Source organism: Filicampus tigris, chromosome 9, assembly GCF_054856515.1.
Source record: "Filicampus tigris isolate MCC_2025a chromosome 9, RoL_Ftig_1.0, whole genome shotgun sequence".
NCBI lineage: Eukaryota > Metazoa > Chordata > Actinopteri > Syngnathiformes > Syngnathidae > Filicampus > Filicampus tigris.
This window is the reverse complement of record NC_141225.1, coordinates 7,935,234-7,962,896: the sequence shown is the minus strand read 5'-3', so window position 1 is coordinate 7,962,896 and position 27,663 is coordinate 7,935,234. Positions and strand designations below refer to the sequence as shown.

Here is a 27,663-nt window from a genome sequence, read left to right as displayed (position 1 = left end):
GTGTTGCCGTGACAACCGGATGAGGTAAATGGTTGCAGGAGAATCCTCATCACGAGCTGCACCACGTCCTGCAGTGACACCTCTCGACCATAACGTTGGTCTCTTTTTTGTTTTGCCAAAAAGTGTATTGGATTTATTTTAAAGGCACAAAAACTAGAATGCGTGTATAAATTCCTTTATGCTGCAGCACAACTGGATTCTGCATATAAGGGAGATTGCAAAAATTTACCAGCTGAACATTATGCAAGCAGGTGGCATTAAACATGCTTTTTTTTTTCTTCTTCTTAAGCCTCTAATTTTCCCAGACGCCCTTTCCCAAAATAGAGCGGCGCTTTGCATAGCGAGTCACAGCGATCACAGTTCTGGGCGAAATAACACACCGTGCTGTGTTTACAAATGAGGCTGAGACTGTGACTGTGAACTAGAGAGGTGGTGTGGGGTGGTTCACTGTCGCTGGATAGTCATTATTAACATTGTGCTTGTCACATTTGTGCTAACATGTAAGCAGGTCATTTTAAAATGATATTTAGGGCCTTCGTAGCAAAAACCCTCTTAGAATTGTTTATTATAAGTCAATTTTACTTGCAGTTTACAGCACTTTTCACAGAGAGGGCTCATAATGTGCTTTGGGTGGTTAAAAATACAGAAAATACAGAATTTCAAAAATGCTAGTTAGAACCAGAGCTGCGCGTTCCGCCTATGTGACAGATTAGTGGTAGTTGGTCGCAGTTGGTTGACGGAAACGCAAACGGAAGCCCGTTTAAAATGCTAGGCGGACTGACCTGTAGGCGATGACTATTTGGTCCGGTCGGACAAAAAGGCAGATAAACGGATGGCGGCAGGGGGTACCGGGGTTGTTGTCGGAAGGCGATAAGCGGACCGGTAAATTTGAGTAAAATGCCCATCTCTAGTTAGAACTAACCAATTTAGCAATTGGCCTATGGAAAGCTTGAAAAAAAAGACCACTAGTGTGACCGATCATCATGAAAATTGGGACGACATTTCTCCCACAACAGGATACAGTGGAAAGTCTCGAGGACCCAAATTGAAAAGTCAATCTGCCGTTTTGGTTAGAAGCAACAATTTTGGTTGAATTCCGGGGCTCATACTTGGACTAGACACAACTAAGGAACTTTCCGAAATGAGAACAACCGGAAGAAGGTATCCTATACAGACTGGCAACACTAACCTGCCAAGAATTTTTGCCTAGGCCATGTAATGTGGGCTAAGCATGGGGTCAAAGTTTGATGATCTTTTTGAGGATTCAAATTCAAAAGAGCTCATTTGAGAAAGAAAGGTGCATGAGACATATACAGGAGACGAGAGGACAGAAAAAAACGTTTTTTATTTTTGTTTTATTTAACCAAACAACAGAATACAGCTACACATATGACGTGTTTGACATTTGGAAATGCATTCATGTGCAACAACGGCGTCACGGTCGTTGCTGATTATAATCTCAATTTGACTCCGACTAGTCACCTCTCTAGATGGGGCACCTTCAATATGCATCTTACAAAGCCATATACAAGAGGTGGCCACTGGGGTCCGCAATGTCAACATTGACCCAGGGGGGGCCTGCGGCCTGGCAGTAAATAAACACTCCATTCTGAAAGGTTTGATATAAAAATAGATATGAATCTAAGAGTAGTTGATGCAGCAGTGCATGCTCTAATGTCCCGGTGTTTGCGAGAGAAAAGAAGTCATGTCATGCAAACATATGCGTTGAGAGCCAAGAGCTAAGCTAACGTAAGAGTTTGTCAATACAGCAACTACACAGTAGTTGGAACCCATAATGATATGTATAAAAACAAAGTCCCTCTTGGATTCTTTCCACTACACTGACAGAAACAACTGTTGAAAGAGAAAATCACACACTCAACACATTTGATTCCGGAACATGTGAACTACTGTAGGTAATTTCATAGCGTTGTAAGATAATCAGGTTTGGGATCTACAAATGTCCCCCACTTTTCTGCGGAGTAACCAGTGATGATCAAGTCTTTGTAGTGTCTAAAGAAATGGAAGGAGGGGGGGGTTGCGGGCGGATAGGTCCAAATTAGCAGTGAGCCTTGTTAGCTAGTCAACCAAAATACATAAAGACATACTTTAAAACCACAGGTGATACGATACTGTATAACAAAAAAATGCTAGTGCAAATACTTCATGGTTAGAATTTCCTCATCTTATTTGCTTTCATTCTCTGGCCAAAGACGTGTCCACGATTTAAAAAAATAATTTTGGGGGCATCTTTGTGCCAAGAATCGATGTTTAAATTAATTGAGGAACTTCATGTAGTTGCCAATTGTTTTGCTGCCATTTTTATAGCATCTATAATCAAATATAAACATTTTAATGGGGAGGCGTTAAAACTCGCTGATAATCCTCGCTGTTCACTGTAGGGCTCAGGCCCGATCTTCTGTATTTGACAGACATTAGCATTCAATTTTCTCCTCGCAGTGTTTGTGAAAGAAGTCAGTAGGACATTACAAAGTGTGGCATATTGATATTGGGGAAAACCAGGTGTTTATTGGGTGCATATAGGCGGTCCTCGGTTTCGGACAAAATTCTGTTCCTATGGCAATGTCTTGACCTGAATTTGTACGAAAGTCTTCTGACTTCATAAATTCAGCCGTGGGCTATCCCTAACCTATGCTAATGCAGTCGTAAATGTCATAATTACAGTAAATGTGTGTATGATCAAGACTTTGAGGCCCAAAATATAAAACAATCAAATGTTAAAACAAGTATGACGGTAACTGTGTGTACCTTCTTGACCTGAGGACACACAAAAAACACACACACACACACACACGCGCGTACTCTACATTTGTACTCAGAGTTGGGCCATTTAACAAAAAATTGTGTGTCCGCTATTCGTCAGCCGTCTGCAGCGTGGGTGCCCTTCCGTCATTCGCCTTTTTTTCCGGGCGGAAAAAAATAGTACCCCGTCTATAGGCCACTCCGCCTCCAATTTTAAATGTCCGCCCGTCGGTGAGTCCACATATAACTGACACAAAACGAAAATCCACATATAACTGACACCCATTGAAACGTATTGGGGGGCGGCTAAAATAAAAATATTTAATCACAAGGCTCCTCCCTATGAACCAGCTGCCTGTCATAGTACTACAAAATAGGAATGTAACAATAACAGCAATATCGTGATATCGCGATATTAAAATTGCCATGATATCGTCGTCATCATGTCACGATAATAATAGCAGCAAATCCCATGTTGTTTCCATGTGTGCAGTTCCGGCACTGTCTGGTGGTTAGTTTATTAGTGCAGTTTAAATTAGGCACTTTTTGACCACAATACCACGCTAATCGCCAGATAAAGGTGAACGTAACACATTTGAGTTCCTCCACAAATTGCCCCCATTCACAATGTGTGTGTGTGTGTGCGTGTATATGTGTGTGCATTAGCAAGTAAGTGCCTCAATATTAGGTGTTATCAGTCATTACAGGCCATTTATATACAGTGAGGTTAATGTTAACTGTACTATTTGAACTATATGTATGATTAGTAAAGTAAAGTAATGTAAGAATTTTTCAACATCTCAAGTCGGCCCGCTTCAGCCGAACACAGCATTGTGAGCTACATAAACCATGATAATGGCTGCTGAGCCAAGTGACAATAAAATGATTGGGCAAGCCTATTTCTTTGTCAGTGCTGTCGTTATGTACAAAAACAGAATATTGTGATATATGTTTTTTAATATGACCTTTTTTATTTTACAATATCAGGAGTTTTTATACAGTATTGTGAGCTGTTTATATATCGCCGACATCCCCACAATAGCGTGATTATTATCGTATCGTGAGGCTCATATCGTGACATTATCGTATCGTGACATTTGAATATTGTTACATCCCTACTAAATAGTACAGTGTATTGCCTGTGAGAGGCAGCATGGTGCTACAGGGCATGTATGAGTTGAGGAAAATACATGTTGTGTCTTAATTGTTCCTCTATTGTTGCATTTCACTGAACAATTTCAGAGACCGTGGCTTGGCCAAAATCAGTGTTGAGCACACACATAAGAATTTTGCGATCATAAATATTGAGCGTTTGACATTTACAATTGTCGTTTCTGACTGTTTTCCACTCAGATTGGTCAGAAAACAACCGACAACACCGTAGGATAATCTTTAAGAGACTTCTGATAAATCATTTTTTTCTAACTTTAATCCTAAAGGATGGAAAATGTTATAATTTGGCATTATTATCGGTATGTGTGTGTACCCCACTTTCCCTGTGAATTTACCTGTAATCTTGCTTTGTGCTGAGAATGCTTCGACCTCAAGGTCACCACAACTCATTCTAAATCAACGAACACAGGCGTTCCAGCATCCTTAATCTCGGTAATTTTTTGTGTGATTCTTTCCATTCCTTGTCTCAGCGCGACACAATTATTTCCACCTCACTGCAGAATTCTTTATGATAAACACCAATAGTCCCGGTTTTGAGAATTCCCAAACCGATTAACGCGTACAGGCCACATTCAATCGGAATGAAAAATGCGGCTGTCATCTTTTTGTTAATCGAACCTCTCCTCTCCTGTAAACTCATTAGCTTCCCCCTTGGAAGAAGGCTTCTAAAAGCACAAGACATCGGCGGCCCCTGTGATAATGATGATGATCTATTAAGTGACTGGTTATAATGGGGACTTTTAAATGGATAGATTTCATGATGATGTCTCAGGGCCTCAAGTGGCCTACCAGTAATATGACAATGATGGCTCACTAAGTTTGAAACACACAATTAAAAAGTAGATACAATTAAAAAAAAAAAAATTCCTAAAGGCTCTCTTCACTTCAACCTGATTTTTGGCAAATGACGACAAAACCAGTCGGAATGGTGTAATTAGGGCTGTCACATAATTAGATTCACCATTTAAAGTGCATTCATTGACACAATAGTTGTACACATACTCTTCTTTTATGATACCACATTTTTTTGCTCTAATTGTGAGGATTATACTCAGAGCTATTTCATCTTTCTATACCAAGCTAATGAAAGAGTATATTCTCTGGGTTTATACGATGATGCTTGTTTTAATTGTGCACATACATGTGTGACTATATAGTATATATAATATACCGTGGGATTTGCCTGTCCGCTGTACATGTCCTTTTTCCTCGCCTGGTAGAAAAACACACGGCGTGAATGACACGATGTGATGTCACTGGGGCAAGGGGGGAATAAATATTGAGGTCACTGTTCTGTATGACATCTTTCGGATATTTCGTAGGGTATGATCATTTTACAGTGTTACAATAACCATCTGAAAACTTAATCGTGAAGGTTGTGTTCACACTTGTTTGGGTAGATAAAAACTGGTGCGCTTTGTTTTGGTCAAGAGTGCTAACATTTACGCTAACATCCGAACCAAATAAGCGTACCCAGATCTCGTGAACAGGTGGTCTCGGTCCGCTTGTAAACGAACTAGTGTGAGGTTTGGTTCATTTGGCATGTACCACAGACAGGGAGCAGCGTTAAAGAAGAAACCTTGTGCATCTCTTCACAATGTCAAATTGTTCCACAATGTGTTAAAGATCCTGTAAAGTCAATTCAGAGATTTGTTTCTAAAAAATGATATATGTTTGATGATAATACAGGTGCAAAGACAGAACCATGTAGTTCAGTGGACCTCCACTATTCGCGGGAGGATAGGGACCGGATCGACCCGCGAATAGCGAAAATACATGTGATGCCCATTGAAAGAAGAAAAAAAAAAATCAAAATTGGCAGTGTTGTTAACGGCACTCTTCTGTGTTGTGTGTCCAATTTAGAAGACATATTTACTTTGACTTTACATGGACTTTAATAACATGTCTGTTACATGATGTCAGAATAGTCCACAGGTCAAGAATTACAGGACACGTTTTGCCCCCTTTTTCAAGCCCTAGCTGTTTTGAAGGGGCAGCACTCTCTTATGTAAATGTGACACTGCTCATCCCACCTGTCACTGATGCGGGGCAACTATAAAGTCTGGCTTTCGTTACCAGGGAGTTGCAGGAGCCCAGAGTAAAAGACGCAAGAACCCATAATAACACTAAGCATTCATTCTATTTTCACTTAGGGAAGGCAGCATTTCAGTACCAAATTACTGAATTACCCTTGTCAAATAATGTAGCGGATGTGTGCATGTGGTGCATGAAGCGGACACACCGGAAGAGCAGGCAGGCACTCCAGAAACCATACTATTTATTCAGGTTCATCTCAATAAAATAGAATATCACAGAAAAGTAAATTTATCTCAGTTCCAAAATGAAACTCCACTGTATATAGTTTATTAAACGCAGAGGGAAAAAATTGCAGAAGGCCAATTCCTAGCAAATTTGTTGCCAATATAATATTCTAATTTCTTGAGATGGTGAATTAACAACTATATTCATCAAAATAATAAAATCATTAAATATTTCACTCTTTGTAGTGAATGGATGTATAATGCAGGTTTCCCCTTTTCAGTTGAATTACTGAAATACAATTTTCCACCATATTCTAATTTATTGAGACACACCGGTAAATAAGCAATTAAATAGTAAAATTTTCATTATGTGCCCCGTTAAAATGATGGCAAAATTCATTTTTCAAGCTTTTCGGGAAATCTCTGTTGGTTTGGAAAATTTGAGTTTTGTGAAAATCGGGGACCAAATTGTGGAGGCATTGATGCAACGATAAAAATCAAAGCTCACTAAATCTGATAGTTAAATAATTTAAATAGTTAAAATAATTAAATAATTTTTGGTCCAGACACGAGTACCAAGCTACAGGTGTGAACACAGCCCCAACTTTTCCCTGTTTTTTCCCTTCCTATTTTTTTTTTTTTTTTTAGCAAACTACGCAAATTGCTACCCAAGCCACGTTTGAAAAATTGGAAATCATGAGTGGAGCTGAGCAGCCCACTAATATATCTTTCTGGAGTGACATTTCATACCATACCTCGATGCCTCTTTGCAAAGAAATCAACAACTGCACCAGGCTGAGATCATTCCATAGAAAAGTCCCGGACGTTCACCAGTGAGGACGCAGCACAAATCTGTCACCGCGTCGCACACTTTTGTCTATGGAGTCTTGTCCACGCAAGAAACATCTGGATCCTACGAGCCCTTTAAAAAAGTACATCCTTGTCACTCCTCGCTCTCCTCTTCGTCTCCCTTAGAGCCTTTACTCCAGCGCTGGAAGCAGTGGACGGTCGAAGCCAGGAAGAAGCTGGTCATGATGGCTACCACAGACACGGAGATGCCCGAGAAAATGATGATGAGTAGGTCCGTCAGAGTCAGGCTGGCCTGGCACTCGCGGAAGCTGTCCTTGGAGAGCAGGGTCAGGGACACGCGGCGTCCGTCCATGGGGAGGGAGCACTCCATGCCTTCCACTCCTGGGCCCAGAGAGAAAATGAGATTAGACAGATTTGCCAGACATGCTGAAGCGGGCTTGCAAGCGAGACGCCATGTTACGACTGGTGGACCAATGCTTTCGCCCAGCGTCCGTTCAGCGGATTACGTAACGTGCGAGGGCAAGCGGACAGGACTGAGTTTTATTGTTGTGCAATATGCCCTAAAATAAATGTCATCCAAGATTTTAATTATGCCACCGAAAATACAGCTCATTGTTTCGGAAATTGTAAACCTCATCATTATTTGGAAGTGGAAGCATGTCAGGGTACAGACATCACCATGTATGAAAACATTGGCGACCCTTCACATGATGAGGTAAAAATAAAGCAAGTGTGTTCTTACTGCTGTTTATAGTGTGTGATGCAGAGGTGGAAGTAAGACACATATGTACAAGTTGTAAAACTCAAGTCCTAACCTTCAAGTTTCAAGTAAGTCTCTAAGTTACTGTGGCACAAATCAAGCAAGTCCAGTCGAGTTCCCCAATTGCATTTCTGGCAAGTCGTTTCAAACAATGAAACAAGTCATAAGTGAAGAAGTCCTACAATCTTGCTTAGTCACAACATACTGGCGTCTGATGGAATCCTCTTACCTCCAAAATCATCATTTGGTCAATAACCTTTGATTGATTGATTTATTGATCGTTTAAACACAACATGAAAAACACGAAGAAAACAAAAAATCTAAATAAAGGACCAGTACTTATCTTAATTCAGTAAAGTTTTTATGTTCAAGAGGAGTAGGAAGAAGTAAAAAACTTGTCGAGTCCTACCCCTTGTTCACTATAAAGTATTGGAAATCATGTTCTATTAATACTAAGGTGGGTTATTCATAAATACATACACACATATACTTGAGCATAACTCATATAAAAACTAAACTAAAAACGCTTATTTTACATATATACAAAGTCAACGCTATAAATAGAAACAAAAAACAAAAGAATAAATATAAACAGACATGCCCATATTATACATATGTATAGATAATCATATTCATAAACCAAAAACTAAAGACAGTTAATTAAGAGATTCACTTTCAATTCCTGTGTCTATACTTGATTGACATATTTTTGTAATACTATATTTTTAAACCTCTTTTCAAATACTGAAAATGATTCACAACTTTTCAGTTGTATTTCATAATTATTCCATAAATTCACACCTTTTGAAGAAACACGCATTTGCTTTATGTTTGTTGTTAACCTTAACCCCTTAACCTATAACAACCTTCTCTGATTTTGAACAGCTTCTGGATACTGTGGCAAAGTTGATTATTGTAGGCTTTATCCATTATTTGTGCTGTTTTAAATTCAACTAAGTCATGGAATTTGAGAATGTTTAACTTGATAGATAATGGATTTGTTGGTTCTATATAAGATGAGTGGTTAATAATTTGTATGGCTCTTTTTTGTATCTTAAAGATAGACTGAATGTTTGTTTTATAAGTGTGACCCCATATCTCCACACCGTATGTCAGGTATGGCAGTAATAATGAGCAATGTAATATATATATATAAGGATGCCTTATTCAGGATATCCTTGGCTTTATAAAGGATACCTATAGTTTTTAAAAAATTTTTTTTAACATTTTCTATGTGTGATTTCCAACATAATTTTTCATGTATAATAACTCCAAGAAATTTAGTTTCATATACTCTTTCTATTCCAATAGAATTGACGATAATTTTGACTTTTTGTTTCATTTGTTTGGTACTAAAGATTATATACTTAGTTTTGTTTAAATTCAGAGATAATTTATTAGTGTCAAACCAGTTTTTTAATACATTTAATTCTTTTTCCACAGTCTCCAGAAGCTCCAGAAGAAGTGTTTTCGTGTTCATTTATTGCTTTCCCTTGTTGTATTATGACTATTTTGTCGTTGTATGTAAAGTGCTTTGTTACAGCTATAGCTGTTGTGAAATGCGCTGTATAAATTGTATTGTATTGTATTGTATTGTACTTAAAAACATGTACATTTTTTTAATGCCATATACATTTATTAAGTAGATATTTAGTCTTTGCAAAAAATGTATCTGGATTCAGATTATTATATTCCGTGCAACCACGTTGAAGAAATACAATGGAGTAAATTCAACTGAAACTTTTTTCAGTGATACTGTGCCTACTGGATTTCTCATATGCTGAGTCCGATTTTTTTTAATGACAGATGTCAGAACTAAGCTACGGCAAAACTCGCCTGCGAACGGAATGAATGAAGAAATGAAATATAACGTGTGTCTCTGAAAGAGGGCGGGGACAGAGAGAAACTCAAGGTTCATTGAGTTAAACCTGGTACCGACCAGGTTAGGTTGAGAGACTATGTTACTGCGGTAACTGACCGAGAGCTAAAGTTAACTCTCTCTCTCTGAAACCGGCTACAGTGACCCCTCTTTCTCTGGTTTGAGTTACCTCCCTTTTTGAACAGAAAACTCAAGTTTCCCCTCATCTCGGGGTTGGCAGAGTTTTCACTAAACCTACTTTTTGAAACGGGCCCCATGTGACCAACACATTCTCCCTCACAGCACCTTCTGTCCCAAGTACCATAGTATCAAGATTGACACATGAGAATAGGCATTGTGCCCCAGGACAGCCAGACTCTCAGAAAACAGGAAGCACAAAAAGGGTCCGACATTAAACTTTTAAGGTCACCATGAGCCAAGTTGTGGGGGGCAACAACAAAACTACACTTAATGAAATTCATAGTTATTATACAGTAAGCAGGCCTACCTGCGGATGAAATAGTGAAGCGTGTAGTCTCAGAGGCCAAAATGCACGCAAGCATGGACGCTAAGCCGCTTAAAAATATCCACACTCTGCACTCCGCATTTTAATACATAATGTCATTTAAAACAGTACTTAAGAAAATTGGTAATTATATTTATTATATGCATAATTATACATGTAGGTATATCTGTGGATAAAATAGTGAAGCATGTAGAGTCAATTGTCAAAATGCAGGTGAGTATGCAGCGTACAATTCGTCATTGAATGGGGACAATCAAATGTGCACAGCGGTGGTAAAAAGAGCAAAGATGATTGATCAATTTAAGCGGATAAACGCAAAGTATTAAATATTAGATATTTAAAAAGCAAGAATGTGATTTTTAATTCATTTATTGAATTTGTACTGGTGGCCCGGTCAGGCCAGCATCAATGAGCTTCAGGTGGCCCGACAGTCACGTTGAGGCCTCGGGCCATCGGGTCACTGCTAATGTCGGACCTTGACAAAGAATAGTTGTATAGCAAAAGCAGATTGGTTCCTGATATTATTCTATTCTGGCTATTATTCCGTTTCACATCCTAAGCACAGAGTCCGTGTCTCGGCACACACACATCATCAATTGCGATCATTAATACTCAACATTTAACTGTCATGATTGTCTGCCATTTAGCGAGTAGATCGGGGAGGCGACATCCGTTTTAACACACATCAAACCACAAGTTAATCACTCATCTTTTAGAGGCATCCGATTATCAGGATTCTGTTGCCTTTGATTGTAAGGGGGTGAAAATTTGTAATCCCCCCCCCCCCCCCCAACTATCGTGTATCCCACTTAACTGGCTATTGTTCATTTCATGGCACAGTCGTGGAGTCCGACTCTTGGCCCTACTCATTGTTGACCACACACATGAGAATTTGCCATTGTAAATATTGAACATTTTTAGCACTTACGACTGTAGGCCCCATCCATTTTGCGAGCAGGTCGGGATGGAAAAAACACTCTACAAAGCTCACACCAAAGGATAATCTCTAGTGTGGATGATCTGATAATCTTTGCTTGCAAGAGAGATATAATGCTTGAATTCCAATTCAAAGGGCCAGAATGTGTTGACATACAGACAAAGGCACAGAATGTCAGAAAGGACAATTCAAATATTTATATATCACAGTACCTACTTCTTTTTATCCCATAGAGCAAAGTCTGCAAGACAATGCAGAGCGAGCTGATTTAATAACCGTCAAGTGTTTGCTCGCAGAGTTTTAAACCTTGCCAGTTGAGAACAGCACATCCTCCCTCGGCAGGTTCACTGCAGGAACAATTAAGGTAAAGTCTCACAGAACTTTCCACAGTGGATCTATTGAATTCAACATTTAACTATTTCATATTCGGAGAACCATAGCACTTTGACAGATGGACTCTAAAGGATGATTTACGAGCTCTTTATTTATCCTGATCTTAAATCAAAAACCAAGTCAACATGTCGAACAGCCCCGGCCAACCCGCGGCTCGCGAGCCGGTTTCATGCGGCTACAGAAGCCCTTTCGACAAATGATCTTAGCTGGGCGCATTGTGCCGTCAACCCCACTCGTTGTGTATGTGGTGAGGGGTGGCGAGCACGTAATGGTGCTAAAAGTTCCTTGCTATCATCCAGGTCTTGGTTCGCTGCAAAAATAATGAGGCGTTCTCCTTAACTCATTCACTGCCATTGACGAATTTACTTGTCTTTTCACAGTGCAGCCATTCAATCCCAGGAATTTATGATATATTTTGTTCTAATTTTTTCAAACGTTAGGGTACAAGAGGGTCTGAAAATGTCCGGCAGTGAATTGAGTTCAAATCTAATTTTGCTCGCCAGTGTAGCATATATGCGTGCCATGTCCGGGTTCGTGTCACGCGGCCAATTGGGTGCCTGAAAAATACACTGATGATTGGCTGACTGGCGCACATGACATTTCTTCCGATAGTTATGTAAACAAAAGCCAGCCATGTCCGCTCAGAGTTAATCTTCAGATTAAAAAAATAAAAAAGAACTAATGTGAATTTAAGCACACATTGATTATGGGCACTTTCAACGCATTTAGTGGTCCCTTGTGTTGCTTCGCAATCAATCTTCGGGCGAGATGGCTCACATATGTCACGAGCCGTCGTCTGATGGGGAGTGGTACCCGTTGTGGAGACCACCGCTTTGCTGGAATTCCACCTCTTGCCCCGGACAACCCATTCGAGATAAGTTGCCCTCTAAATTTAAGCAACTATATACTAACAAAGTGATTATTTTATTTATTGTTACTTGGCTTTTAATACCTGTGTTGTCTTTATTCAGAGTGTTCCTGTGTTCTGACTTGATTAGCAAACAAATGAACTGGGCAGTTCGTTTCGGGGCCGGAACGATCCGTCCCTCCATCCCGCTCATTTTTAGGACAGAGGAAGGGGGGCGACAAGTTTTAAAAAAGGGTTGGACTAAACAAGTGCGGAGGTGGATTTTAGTCCAGCCCACTAATCGTCCTTCATGCGTGTAACGTGGTCACGAGGTGGCCAAAGTTCATCTCAACCTACTTGGCGAAATGGGCAAACGACAAAAATTGCCTCAAAACTCTTCAAACGTGCCACTAGTTATCCAACTGCGCAGGAGTTTTTTCAACAGGAGATCCAGCGCAGGGTCTACTTGTACGACAAGTGACGAGACCCAATAGCGCGAATAATTAAAATAAACCAGGAATTAACTTCTCAAACACAGGTTGTTCACTTAAAGGTCAGGCAGAACAGTACACATCGTTGTTTCCAAAATTTATGAAGCACTCGTATCGACTTGCTTAGAACATTTCACGAGCTAAAAAGGTATACAACGTTATGCTGTGCTGTGGCTTTTTTGAGTGGTTGGCCACCCCTGATGTAGTATGAACAACTGGGGGAGTTGTTGGAATTGTCTTTCAAATGAAAATGAACAGTATGACGACCTTGAAATGCATATTTTTCATTGGACAGCAAGCATAAGGTAACAACTCAATAAAACAAATCATCTAAAAATGTGATTTCTGGGATCTTAAAGTCATCATAAAAAGTGATTGCGTGTCGGCGGCAACCTTGACATAATTCACCCCAAGATGGAAGTGTTGTAAGTCAGTTGCTGAAGTTGTTTCCACATTGTTTAAATGGAGAAGGACACTTGTTATTGCTTTCCATTTTTCCTTTCAAATTGCACACCAGCTCATCCTTACTAATGAGAAAGAGAGGTAACGTATCCCAGTATAAAGTGTTTTGTAACGTGGATCGGGATTTGGACCCATATGCAGACGTGACACGGTAGTTGACCAGTAAAAAGTCTTTATCAATGAAAATACAAAGTAACTACAGAGAGCTGAACTGGAAGTGAATTTGCACCCTCACTCGATGAAGGTTTGACATACTGATGTGTCACTGAGTAACTCAAGCTTATAAACTGTCAGACATCAAACCTATATGACATACTAAAGTACAAAGCATAAAAGGACCATAGCAACAGTATAGCAACTGATGCATCACGTAATGACCAGTCATAATATGTTTACTTTTATTGCTTGACAGTAATTGCACCATATTCCATTCATTTGCATTTTATCGCTGTAAAAAGCTCTTCACTACATAAGGACATGGTTTGTTTTTTACTTTAGATGACAAGTTGACATACTCCTGTATTTGTATATATTATATTGATGAAAATCTTGTTTCAGTAGATAATGATGGCTTGATTTGAGTGTGAATGGTTCTTTACACTACAGTATACCGCCACTACTCTTGCAAAGTCAGCTGGGATAGGTTCCAGCACACCTGTGAACCTATAGAGGAAAAGTACTGCTGAAAATGGATGGATGGGTGGATGTTTTGAATAAATCATTGTGACATTAAAGGGATATTTTCCCAGAACAAAGTCTGACAAAAGCCGTAAAAGTGTGAAATATGCACCGTGCCATGTAAATGCCTTGTGTTAATGACCTTGTGAGATCCCAAGTGGAGCATTTGCACAGGATAAACAGATGATCCAACCAGAGCCGTCTCCGTCTGGTTCAGGGTCAGAACTTCCTGAGTCAGAGCTAAATTGACAAGAAGCCAATGTTATTGATTCCGGCGAGAAAGAGCACACCGGTTAATGATGGCATTAATTCCAAGGCCTGTCAAACATGCTGTATGTGTGCGGCTTCCAGACAAAAATGCCCGAGGCCTGGCCTTACAAGTGCTAATACAGTTAAGCTGCCTGATGACAAAAATGAGCTGAAAATATTGTGGCTTGTTATGGCTCCAGACTCTATTATTCTTGCATAACAAACAATATGTCAGGCCACTTTCCAAGCAGTGGGCCCTTTTACACTTTGACTCAGGGGAGCTTTGAGTGGAGATTATCATGAGCAAAACACTCCCAGGCTTTTTCCTACACGTGGCCTCTTGTGAATTGATGAATTAATTGAGCAATCCATTCTGCTTTGCAGGTCAGGATTCATGAAAATGCAAACACATTCAACCTTTAGAATGGAGCCCGTACTTCTCATCAAAATGGCATTACAGCAGGATTACTCAGTGCTTTGAGGTCACACATTGGTCCTCACACTTGGCTAATTCCCACAGGAAGTCCACATTTTGACACAATGACACTCATGCTGACTCACAAGGTGAAAACAATTCCAGCCTCTCGCTGTCACCGCTGGTAACAAGGCAGCTCTGTGACATTAGAGGACATAAGGAAGGACGTAGACTGAAAATAAACTGTGAGTGTCATCCCTGAGAAGTGATTACAGATTAGTAGTGATGAGAAAATAGATGGAACATTGTGACCTCCGCCAAGACCTAAAAATCTACCTCTTGCAAAATCCAATGATGGAGAAAAAGACGCAAAGTGTGATCAGTTTACATGCCATTGAGGACACAGAACAGCGTAATCCGCCAAATACCATCCAAAGAAGGAAACATCATTGCACATTGCTAAGTGGCCAATTTTCAATAAACACATACTGATTCAACATCTAACTATAGCTACATTATTTATTTTCTTATCTCCGGTATTTGATAGCTGGAACCAGACTACCATTAATAACTACCGTATACAGAAAGAGGCCTGATGCATTGACAGGAGTTGGACAAGACCCCTCTTCATCATACGAAGACAAGATTGTTGTTTTCTCTTGATTTGGAAATGGCCTGCTCTGGTCCAGCAAATTGTATTAGGGTTCTTTCATACCTGAGTTTCCAACTCAGTTGCGTTTTTATGTTCCTGGTTTGGTTCATGTAATACCCTGCTTTGGACACTTGTGTAATCTCCAAAGGGAGGACCACTGTTTTTTTCTATACCTAGTGTCCATGTCAAGGGATAAAGGGACACAAAAACGGCCATCTTTAACGACATGCTAGCGTCAGTGGTATGATGCTGCACCAATCCTTCACATTCCAAGCACGGACAGTTGATGGATTACACGTAGGATTACAGTCAGCCACAGGACGGTTGATCTGCCATCTCCACTCGTGATTGATCTCCCTCACTGTGTCGGACCACTATCTGTGGCGATTTTTCCCTCCCCCTTTAAGAACACACTGTTGATGATTTTAGCTTCGGTGATACACAAATAACGTTGTTATCTTTCATTCGTACAAAGACTACGTTATCCATGACACGGAGACAGAAGGTAATACTGTAATGACTGGATCCCCCTCTGAAATGCATCACACCGATTAAATATCAGGCAGATGTAATGAAGAATCATTCAGGGGCCGATCACGGAGCCATAAAGTCGTAAAAAAGCAATGAAAAATTCATAGGTCATGGCGAGCGTGGGGGAGGGAAGCAGCCGAGCAGGGAGGCGAGTGAAATGCACAATGACGAGCGTTCATGCGACAGCGCGAGTCGGGGGTGCATCACTCAGGAGGGGATTCCTTCTGCATGGAGACCCAATCACAGCACGTTTCATCAGCGCTCCTCGTGGCCTTTGGACAACAGCTCGTCATGGTGCAAAGTTGCATTTCCTAACCAGGCCAGGATACAAAAGCTGCCAGCCTGTGTTAAAAAAAATCTTGGTATCATCTGATTCCACATGCGGTGTAAAGATAGCCAGTGATGTCGTGGGCGGCTTGCGGCTTACTGTTTTTTTTTGTTTCATTTTTTTAAGACGGCGGTGCATTTTGCTACAATGCTACAAATGAAAATTGAGGCTCTGAATACCCCATCAAATGAGCTGCTACTTTGTGGCAAAGCTGCTCGCAGAGCTGGCCTGCCGTGCCCCGCAGGCAGCTCCAGCTCCAATTACCCTGGCCAATCCACCCAGAGAACTATGTCAACCTGAATTATACATAGCCTTTGTTCACCCTTAACCCACCGATGGACAAGACAGCACTAGATCATGTTTACACTCATCCCTTAATTAAACATTCAACTACCTGATGAGCAAATGTACAAAAACACTGTCAAAAAAGCAAAATACTTCATGTGCACCCAACCTATACACAAATCTTGTCCTATCTCAAGACGCCATGTCCCAATTAAAATTTAACAAGTTTAGCCTTTCTCCAAACAGATGAGAAAAAACACACAGTACCACCAAGTAGCTTTAATTACTTAAAGATTTTAATTTTACTATAGCACGAGTCCATAAAGTGGTACAGTTTGGTTCAGTACATTACATAAAGGGACACATGGATGAGCTTAACATTGACACTTATCTAATAGGTTTGCATGTAAAAATGACATCAGTACTAAAATGCCCACCTCAAAAGACTCTGTAATGATTTAAGGGCTTTTTTGTGGTTAGGTTTACGACAAATTTCCCCGCCCCTTTTGGGGGTGTGGCTTATGTTATGTTTTCGGTCTCAGCTGTCCACGTCACGGGAGGGAGCCAAGCGTGGTAAATTTGCTCGCTTTGTCAGTTCTGTTCTCTCAAACGGCGACCGATCGCCACCAAAATGCAAATGTACATTACTCCTCTTGTCCACTTGAACCTGAGAAGGTATAAAAGTGTTCTGCACAATAATTTGGATTTATTGACATAAAACGTGATCTCACCATGATCACCTCCACAAAATCAAAAACACCGTGGTGATCGTTTCTCCACTTACACAGGCTGAAGCGAACAAGAGCAGGAATGCACACACGAACCCCGACTGGTTTGTATTTCAGACATTTAGTGACGCTAAACTCGTGTCAACTCCCAGGAGGGAGACGGCGGCTTGCAGCGAGCAACAGGGCAGGCAGATGGGAGCTTTATACCCCCACCCCCTTCCCTCTCCGGCTAAAGGTAGGATAATGGGACGGCTAATAGCAACAACTAGCTTCAGCCCGTTAAAACAAAAGGCTTTAGCACAACAACATTAGCTCCTTACTGTCCGCGCAGCGTGTGAAGGTGATCATGAGCCTGTGTCTTCATGTCGCGGGGTTGCCTCCCAAGCAGTCGCGTGTGTTGTCCGACATCGCTTGCAGCCGCCAATGTCAATACTCAGCAAAAAAAAAGTTCCTGCGAGGAGGCTGACTGCACAGCCGAGTGTGGCCGCATTGGAATGTACCGTTTCAGCTGTTACGTTCCACGGCGTGTTGTCGGTCGAAAAACTGTGGCCATTCCTCATCCAAATAAATGTGCACGTCCACTCATTCCCACTTTAGTCTCTGTAAATATCCTGACTGGTGTTGAATGTCTCGCTCGTCCTAACCGTGATCAGCAAAGAAGCAGTAACTGAATAAAATGTCTAACTAGCGTGACAGCACAGCAGCAGGACATGGTGAAACTCCAGTGAATTCAAATAAAGAAAAACAAGAGGAACACAAATGTATTTACATCCTCTAAAGTAGCACCTGCATGAACTGGGTTGAAAATCAGAATTCCACGGCAAACAAAATACACAACAGTATAGTCTTATGGCCGCACAGCACCATAAGTAATGAGGAGAAAACAAGTGGATTACAATTAGTTCTGATTCCAGTGGACTGAATGAACAGAAGAAGGCTAATTCAACACGGAAATAACAATCCTGTAGGCTATTGACAGTCAACAGAACATTTATAACAAATACACCTCTTCTCCAGTCACTATCTGAAGAAATACAGTTTGTGGGTCTGATCTTCTGTAAGGAAATCCATATGCCCTACCCATGCCCCAAAATGTCCTCCCTTTTTTTTAAGCATCTGCCACCTCACTGACTGGCAGTAATCAAGCTTATTCAAACAGACAAGTGTGCCAATTGGTGAACTCTGCATCACGGGGGAAATCAAGAAGTGAAAAATGATGTGGGAATTAGGTTTGCAGCGTGGGGCTCTCTGGCTGCTGCATTATGCGGGCCGTCGCGGGAACCATGAAGACCTCAGGACGATTTCAAAAATAGCGGAGTGTATGATTTTCCAACTAGTTCTTTTACATCGGCTTTTGGTTTCTTGTGCTTTGCATTTTAACATTTAGATCATTCATTGTGTAGCAACACAGGCCTTAATCAGCAACATTTTGACATACCCCCTGAGGATAGGTTTCGACCTTTACATCCTGCATTAGCCAGTTAGCATCATCTGCATCTCCTCCTTATGATAGGGCGATAATGCTAAGCCAGTTACCAACAGCTTCACAGAACATTCTTGTTGCATTTCAACCTTTATGTTGCACTTCAGCCAGCTAGCCAAATGTATACAGGATAGTACAGGCGGTTTAGGCCAGTATTGAAACATACCATTTCAAGGTTAGGAACGGCACTCAGTGAACTAGTTTGTGCAACGGCGTAAGATGACATCGTCACATAGCACAAGAAGGCGGTTACCAGCATGCAAAATCACATTGGATTGTTTCATATTTGTGGTTGAGAAGTGTTTGTATTTCTATAAATATTTACTGTAATTATGACTATAGCACATTGTTCACACGGCAGAATAATCGGCCCAATTTTTGCTCCGAATCTCCCCTCCCAACGATCGTAGGTCGTGGCCGACTCCTAATGGCTCTAAAGATAATTTCATCAGATAATCCTGCCGTGTGCGGTGTGCTCAGCCTGATTTCGGCTGCTCGGAAGGGGCGTCCGACCTCAAATCGGGTATATTCAACATGTTGGATTGTTTTGGCTCGACTTGCGCGCCGAGGAAAAATAAGCATGCAGCACACATACAGCCAATCAGAAAGCGAGGTGACGGGGCGGCGAAGAAGCGCAGTGGGAATCCAAAATGAAAACAGTCACGCCGCAAAGGAAGCCCGACCTCTTTTCTTTTTGTGTATCTTTTTTTTTCAATAAAAACCATTCGCAAACTAGTGGCACCGTCAAGACACGACCTGAGACCCCTTCTGCCTTTTTATCCGCCATATTTGTTCACTCCAAAGTCTCGTTTAATCTCAAGGGGTTTTGCGAGATTTTCCTTCTGACGTGCCAGTACCTGTGAATGAATGTGGTTCATGTGTGATGTGTTGATCATGCAGTATGGCTGCACACCGCACACGGTACGTTAAAAACTGTAATACGCGTGATTTTCTTCTAGTCACGTGAAGGATCTCTCAGGGTTTGGAAATCGGCCGACAATTTAAAACTCCTGCCGTGTGAACCGGGCTTTACCGGCACTATAATTTCGTGGGACGTCGTAAACTGAGCACCCCCTGTATGAGTTTCAACCTTCATGTTTCATAATAGGCAGTTTGCATCATTTGCACCTCCTCCTCAGTTTTAACACTCAACTTATCAACACCTTCACAAGCAGCATATACCAACGAGACCAGACTGATGCAGTGCGGATTGAGACTTGTCCACAATTTAAACAGACATCATGGTTGCCGATGCATCCACCCTAACACCCTACATACTGGTACCGTACAGTAAATCCTTATTCACAAATTCTACAATATTCACTTATTTTTATTTTTTGTGCTCTTTCTGACAGAAGACCACCTAAATAATCTAAATAGGAAAGTATAGTGCTGTCCAGTCTTTGGTGTCAAGGAATCTCTTGAAGTGATACATAGCCAGAGAGTCTTATGTAAAGTCTTCGCCACACATTCACATACGTGCGTGCACTTCTGGTGTATTTTTTCAAATTCAAACCGTCGGTAAGCCATTTAGTTGAAGTGTACTGTTGTAAAATGGGTTTGAAATGATATTCTATTGTTTTGAGGTCATAGTTTTTGGTATAGTGTTCACTAGCTACTTCGCAGTTTGGTTATTGTGGCTTCATTATGGGTTTTCATTTGTGACTACCAACTTCAACTATTGCAGTTTTCCCTCGCTATTTTTCTGCTATATTGCAGGCAGTACAAGCAAAGTAAAGAGATTAATGTGAGCGGGTTTGCAACTTTTGGTTTGCACAGCAACAATTTGCAAGGCGCATTAATCTACCAGGATTGTATCATTAGCGATAATGCAACATCAGATTCTTATTAAGGTAAGCCATTCTAAGAAAAACAAAAACTTAAACGTAGTTATTAAAATGCAATTTCGTCGTTATAGTCCTCATGCGCTGCTAAAGTGTAGAGCTTACTCCGCTCGCATTAATTAATGAATATAGCCTATAATTAGCGGCTTTTTATTTATATTTTATTTTACATTTAAAAGTTCACCTTTACTTCGTGGAAAGTCACCTGCTGAGGGGCGGCTAGGAAAATATCACTCGCAAAAAGTGAGGGAACACTCTATTTACGGTTTAAATTATTAACGTAGGCAATTATAAAGACTTTCCTCTGGGTCAGCTGGGATTACTGGTTTCATGTCACGTTATTGAGTTTCTCACTCAATCATGAATGTAACATGTGCTCCCAACACCCACGTCAAGGACACTCGCCACCGCTGATGCACTGTATATTCCAAAATCGCATCATGTCAACTTCATTCGTTAATGAGTGTCCCATCTGTTGTTGCGCCCCTGCTTCCAATAGCACGCATTGAAGACGATTTGATGAATTTGGTCTGGTAGAGAGATGGCGGACCGACACCAGCTTTATCCTATCAATTTCATTTGTGGAAACAACACTTCATACACTACATCGTGTGAATGTTTTACAAACAGTTTCAACAAACAGCACGAAAAATGTCAGACTAACCGTTGTGTGTTTTTTCAGTAATCCCCCACGTTTCACTTCACACAGATTAAGCTATTCATGTTTTTCCCCCTTTGCAACCAATCGCCAGATGTTTCCTGGGGGGGAAAAAAAATCCTTTTTTTTTGTATTCTTTCTCAAACGTCCTAAGATGCCCCAAGATGACACTAAAGCCCTGTCCAATGGGAAAGTATTACATTGTGTCAAAGGAAGAATGTTGAAGGGATACATTTACATTTACAAAAAAGTGTAATATGCTGGGGAATATTTTAATTTAACCTGGATTGTTACAAGAAGAAGTTACAAGAGAGTCTTCCACTGAATTGTTTTCCAAAATAAAGTCATCTGTAAGGTGTTTAATGTTAATGTTGCAAAATCAGTTTGAACTTAATAGTTTGAACTTGTACTTAAACTGTTTGTGTTATGGTCTGTGTTTTGAGTTTTGTTTTTTTAGTTTAGCTTCATGCTTTTCCTCGTGTCCCTTTGTCTCTCGTTAAATGGAGTCCACCCGTGCTTGTCATCCCAGTCCCTTGTGTTAACCAACCAGTTTCCTCCTACCCTCTGTGTCTTGTCCAGGTGTTCCTCATTGTATCGTTAACGTGTCTGTATTTAGTTGCCAGCTTTCTTTCACCCCTTGTTGGTTCGTCTGTTCTATCCTGTCTTTGTAAGTCTTGTCGAAGTCCAGTCCAGTCCAGTCCAGTCATAGTCATAGTCATAGTCATAGTTCTAGTGTTTGTTTAGTTTGTTTTGTTCCTTGTTGTTTTTTGGAGACTTCAACATTTTATTAGTTTATTATCCCAGCACCTTGTTTGCCTTTTGTTTTAAATGAAATATTTAATCTTGCGCACACTTTTGCCTCCTGCGTTTGGGTCCTCCTCCACGAAAACCTAACAGTTTGGGGATCATAATTTGTGGCAAATCTACAGTTTAATCTGTTAATATAAGCAATTATAAAACACTTTGAGGGAGTCACTTACTCATTGATTTTTTGATATTCGTGGCTATTCGCAAATAGTAGTGGATTGCTGTAGTTGCAAACACTGCCAACTCCTGGCCTGATGTGCACAATGCACAGTGTCTCACTGGGCACACATTCATATTGATTGTTTTCATACAACTGTTGTTTAAACACAAACCTTTTTGAACATGTTGTCTCCTTCAGTGTACAGACTAATATGCCCTAATGGAAATTTGAAGGTCAGCTGCTCAAAGGGCGGTAAATGCATCTCAGGCAGGACTATGCTAACACAGTTAGTCATTTGTCATTGTTGTATGGATCGTGAGGGTAGCGAACGTGAGGAAAAATACACTAGCATTCATTATCATAAACAACTGATTCCCAAAGCAAGGTATTGTGGTCATCTGAGACAATGCATTCCTTGCTATCTTTGTCATAATTTTTATAATACATCTCTTGCATTGGGTCTCATTAGATTGTGGGCACATTTTTTTTTTTTTTTTTAGCCAATTTAAAATGAGAGACCCTACATGAAGGGAAAAAAAAAAAAGCTTGAGCTTGCTCTTACAGTGTGTGATGTACTCAAGACCTTGGGCAGCATAGCTCAGGTGATGAAGTTGGTTGTGGGTTCAAACCAGAGCCACTGTGATCTTGCCAAAAGTTACTTTTCCATTGTACGGGTTCCATACCAGAACGGCCTCGCTCAGCCCTGAGTGGTCGCTTTTCCATTACACTTTTGGGGGACGTGCCGTTACAATGGAACTGCACTTCAGATCCTCCTTCAAGATTGCTCTAAAATACAGGCCGACTGGGGCTGTGACATCACTGTCATCTAATTGGCCGACAGATCTAGGTATTTTTTAAGCCATGTGGTAAGTAACTCCATCGCACAAGCCCATTTCCGGGTTTTATAGCCAGTAAGACAGAGCCGCCACCAAGTCATATAAAAACAGTATTACAGTACGCATAATGATGTTTTACAACAATACTTAACCATATTTACATTTCATATGTACAAGTGGATGAAATAGAGAAGCTTGGGGTAAACCCGCACGCTCTTCTCGCCTGGTCCCATTCACTTGAATGAGAGGTCTTCAGCTGCAGCCCAGAGCTTCAGCAGTCCCCCAACCCAACGGCCGCGTAACTCGTAAAATTTACCACTAAAAACATTTTTACAGTACTTCCAGGTTGGTGCAAACAGCACCTTATGCCATTGCGTCAGGTCCGTGACCAATGAGCAGTAGTTAAAGACAATATTGTACAATGTCATTTTGTTTACAGCACACCTCTTGCTATTTGTGTCTTTAAACTCATCCAAACAGGCATTGTAAAGCATAATGGTTTTTGTCTTCCTCTTTGAGCCTTGTTTGCCCTGGCATGATCAATGATCAATGTGGATAATGGGAATGCTATGCACAAATGGGTTGATGTATATTGGTAACCACGGTGACCATGATCACATGGTCTCTAGCGTTGGCGAACCTAAAACAAATTTGGCGACGTCTTATGTTTGCAAATGCTTACGACTGTTTTGCAAACACTTGCCACTGTTTGCGAAACAATGGATTTGCAAGGAAATTTTGAACATGTTCAAGACCTCCTTGGGAATTGAAAAACTGTGTGTGAGTAAGTAAGTAAAACTGTTTGCAAGCTTTTATGAGTCCTGGCGAAACCCAAGATTTGCGACATCTGCAAGCATTGGCTCCCCAGTGAGATACAGGCTTAAATGAGGTTAAGGACTGTTGTAAAACACAATATACAATTTGTGTACTGTATATACTGTATGCTTGTCTGTATATCACTCAATTAAGCCCGAAAATGGATTTTTGTCTACATCCGAAAGCTTCTGTGAATTTGATGGGCTGTAATTTGTGACGTCGCCACATCATGCAACAGCAATTCATATTCTGAATCGCTGCAAAACCCATGGCCAAGACTTGCTTCTCCTGAAATATGATGGCAGAAGCCCCCATGCTGCGAGTGTGCAATGTGCAGTGGAGGCTTGCACAGTTCACTTCATCCCGTCCCAATTGATCGGCGCCTGTTGTAATGGAAAAGCAACAGAGGCCAGGTCGGGCCAAGCAAGGCCATTGTGGTGTGGTGACGGGCCGTTCTGGAACCTGTAATGGAAAAGCAGCTAAAGTGTCCTTTGGCAAAATACCGAACCATACTTGCTCCTAATGCTGTGTCGTCAGTGGGTGAAGAAGGAGCCGGTGTTAAAGCACTTTGGGTACACTGTAGGTTGAAATAGGCTTCTGTATAGTCATAGCCCATTTTTCCATTTAGGACCAACACAGCACACCGTATTCAATACATAACAATATCTCCACTGACAAACTCCCTTAAACCAAATGTCTGTCATAGCACCAAGACTCACCTGACCAAATACATGAGGATTTGCCCTTGTTACTTTTTGCCGATCAGATGAGTGAGAGAGAAAAACACACCACCAGATGTCTTACACAGACATGTGACATCTGGTCTTTGCTGACATTGATAAGAAGGTGGGGAAAATGCTCAAGTTCGGTGCCATTATCGGTATTGCGTGTACTTTTGCTTTCTTTCGCACCATCCAGATTTGAGCTAAGGAGGCTGTTTTCGTACGCAGGTCAACACTCACACCCAAACAACCTTGGAACAGTGACAGGAGAAGAAGAAGTACACCCACTCTCTCTCGGCAGCAGCCTCCACACGAACATGCATTTGCATCACATTTTATTCCTAAATTCTTATTTCAGGCCCAATTTTGACAAACACTGACCAGCAGCATGAGGAACTAGCTGCAACGTTGGCTCTGCTTCATTTTACACTGTCAGGTCCCACGTTGTGGCTTTCTCACACTCCAAAGCTAACTAAAAGACATCAATAGTAATCGCGTGGCTCAGCCTCAGTTGGAGCTGTTTGCGCAGTGTCTGATGGGATATGCTATCTGCTTTGAGCTGAATGAAAGCGGATATTAAAGTGCCTCGTTTTTTTTTTGTTTTTTTTTTTTTGGTGCACGAACTAGAACAAATAGGGCAAACCCCCGATGGCTGTTAGAGGCCCATCCGCCCATGTAAGCAGCTCACAGCCACAGTACAATATGTCTGACGCGTTAGTGTGAGCTTTGTCTTGTTTCTCAGAAGCACTCACACATACAGCAAATCTAGTGCCCTGTTATCTAACTCAAAGTCACAAGGCCTAAAATGTCTACCCGATGCCCACTATTATGTAAAGCAGTAACTTGATAGACCGAATGACCGCGCAGAATATCGAACAATGCATATTGTAGACTGTTTGATCGCAGGTGAGCAGAAGCCTATCCCCAGCTGACTTTTAAGTGAGATAAACAGGGTCCACATTGAATTGGTTGCCAGTCATTCGCAGGGAACACAAACAACAATGTTGTCATTCGGGTTACTGGTGAGCTGGAGGCTATTCCAGTTGACTTTTGGCAAGAGAAGTGGAACCACCCTGAGCTGGATGCCATTCGATGAAAATGTACATGCAGCCATCCAATTTCTATCCTGCCCTTTCCTCATTAGGGTCACAGATGAGTTGGACCCTATACCAGCTGACTTTTGCGAGAAACGGGGTACACCATGGTCTGGTCGTCAGCCAATCACAGGGCACATGTATACAAACGGCTTTTCACACTCACCTTCACAGAAATGGACAATTTAGAGTCTTCAGTGAACCTAACAAGCATTTTTTGGGAATGTGGGAGGAAGGTGGCGTGCAGAAGAACAGCTAACCACTCGTGCACTGTGGTGCCCTCAATTGTACCACGACAACGATACAATGTTCTTGCGAGCTCTCACATTAATTCCTGGCTTTACAGAGACAAATTGGATGATGATGGTGGATTAAAGTCTAAAGAAAACCCTCTAAATGTTGAGTCTTAGATCAAATAAAAACTGGATGTTGACCATCCAAGACTGGGTAAAAGTCTGTTCTACATGACCATGAACTGAAGTAAAAATCCAAATATTATCCGAACTAATTTTCTGAGAACAAAAGTCTTGTTTCTCTGTGTATCTCATTGCAGGTTCATCCTCTACAAGGGCTATTGTGTCATATTACACACTCGCATTGGAGGCTATGGGGGTGGAGGAAGAAAGAGACTAAATTAGAACAAGATTCGGGAGGAGGGGGTTCCCTCTCTTACAGAGAGGAACACAAACAGATGTAATATGTTACAACACTGTGTGTATGGAAAAGTTTGCCTGATTTTCTTACCGTTGGGAAGCTTATGACTGTTCTCCATGAGCCACGCAAACAGGCTGGCAAAGTTGCAGTTGCACACCCAAGGGTTGCCCTCCAGCCTCACCACCCTCAGGGAAGGCAGCTGACTTAGCGCGCCCACCTTGAGGCTCGACAGCGCGTTACGCTCCAGTTCCAATTCTCGGAGCGAGGTGAGGCCCAGGAAGGCGTCTTCGCTCACCATGCTCAGGTAGGGGTTGTTACCCAGTCGCAGTTTGATCAAGCTCCGTGACTCCCCAAAGGTGCCCTTTGGGATTTCTGTCAAATTGTTGCTGCCGAGGTCCAGGAAGACCAACCTGGAGGAGGGGCTGAGGGTCCCCGGTTCGATGTATGACAGCGTGTTGTTCCTTAAGTCCAGGTAGACCAAGTCACTGTACAGAACCAGGAAGTCAGAGGGGATACGGGGTATCCAGTTATCGGCCAGCAGGAGCCGACGAACGTCCAGAGGGATCTCGTCCGGGAGGTGGGTCAGCCCGCGGCCGCTGCAGTCCACTGTGTGGGGGTCCGGGCACAGGCAGGTCGCTGGGCAGTTCTCCCCCCGGGTCCAGAACACAGAGGTCAGCACCATGAGGACAGGCTGGAGCCAGCAGACACATGGCAACATGGTCATGGGGGGCGGGGGAGGAGTTTGGGGGAAAGAGGGTGAATAGGGTAGGGGTCAGAGGACAGGGAATTGGGATGAGGGTGGGGAATGGGAGAGAGAAAGGGGGATCAACCCCGGTGATGGAACATGCTGGAATAAAGAGGGGTTCAGGGGGTGACGGCGGCACAACGAGGAGGTTAGGGAGCTCATTTAGGCATCAGAAGGGGTGAATACACTCGCGCGGCCAGAAGTACAGATTAAGGATGTAAAGGATGGTTGCGGATTTAGGGGGCGACGGCAGGGTACGCAGGGTGGGGGTTCCTCAGTGGATCTGGTAGCGGTCACCAAGAAGGTCTGGGACGCGGAGGTGGGATTCAAGCATGGCAAGCCGCCGCCGCGTCCCCCCATCGGTCCATTAGCGAGCGGGAAAAGCCTTTGTGACCACACAGAGAATCCCACGGAACATCGTTCAAGCGTGGCGTAAGATTATCCCCCCACCCTCCCCGACACCCCACCCCCACCTTTTATTATTAACACTGTGATGATTCCCTGGTGGAGCTCCCAGCATGCAACACCCCCCCACCCCCCAAAAAAATGACAACCCAGCTGTCCTCTTTAAGTCCGATCAGGAGCCGGGAATTAGCATCCAAGCGGGAGCGTGATGTGTGCAGGCGCACACACACACACACACACACACAAAAGCACAGCCGTGCAGCTCCGACGTCTGCCTCCGACTGTGGCACGA

General features: G+C 42.0%; 1 protein-coding gene across 1 annotated transcript; it reads right to left on the bottom strand.

Annotated features, from left to right (window-relative positions):
• Positions 1 to 1,326: 1,326 nt before the first annotated feature.
• On the bottom strand, positions 1,327 to 27,663 carry lrrc38b (leucine rich repeat containing 38b). Its single transcript, XM_086041479.1, has 2 exons — positions 26,312 to 27,663; positions 1,327 to 7,388 (listed from the first exon to the last, which is right to left on the bottom strand). Exons 1-2 carry the CDS (start codon positions 26,943 to 26,945, stop codon positions 7,141 to 7,143), a joined length of 882 nt encoding a protein of 293 aa, XP_085897605.1. The 5' UTR covers positions 26,946 to 27,663; the 3' UTR covers positions 1,327 to 7,140.

Excerpts from the sequence above, each read along its gene's own strand:
- lrrc38b (XM_086041479.1), bottom strand. The coding sequence starts at position 26,945 with ATGACCATGTTGCCATGTGTCTGCTGGCTCCAGCCTGTCCTCATGGTG. Across the intron at positions 7,389-26,311 it reads CAGTCATAAGCTTCCCAACG|GAGTGGAAGGCATGGAGTGC; the intron begins GTAAGAAAATCA and ends CTCTGGGCCCAG.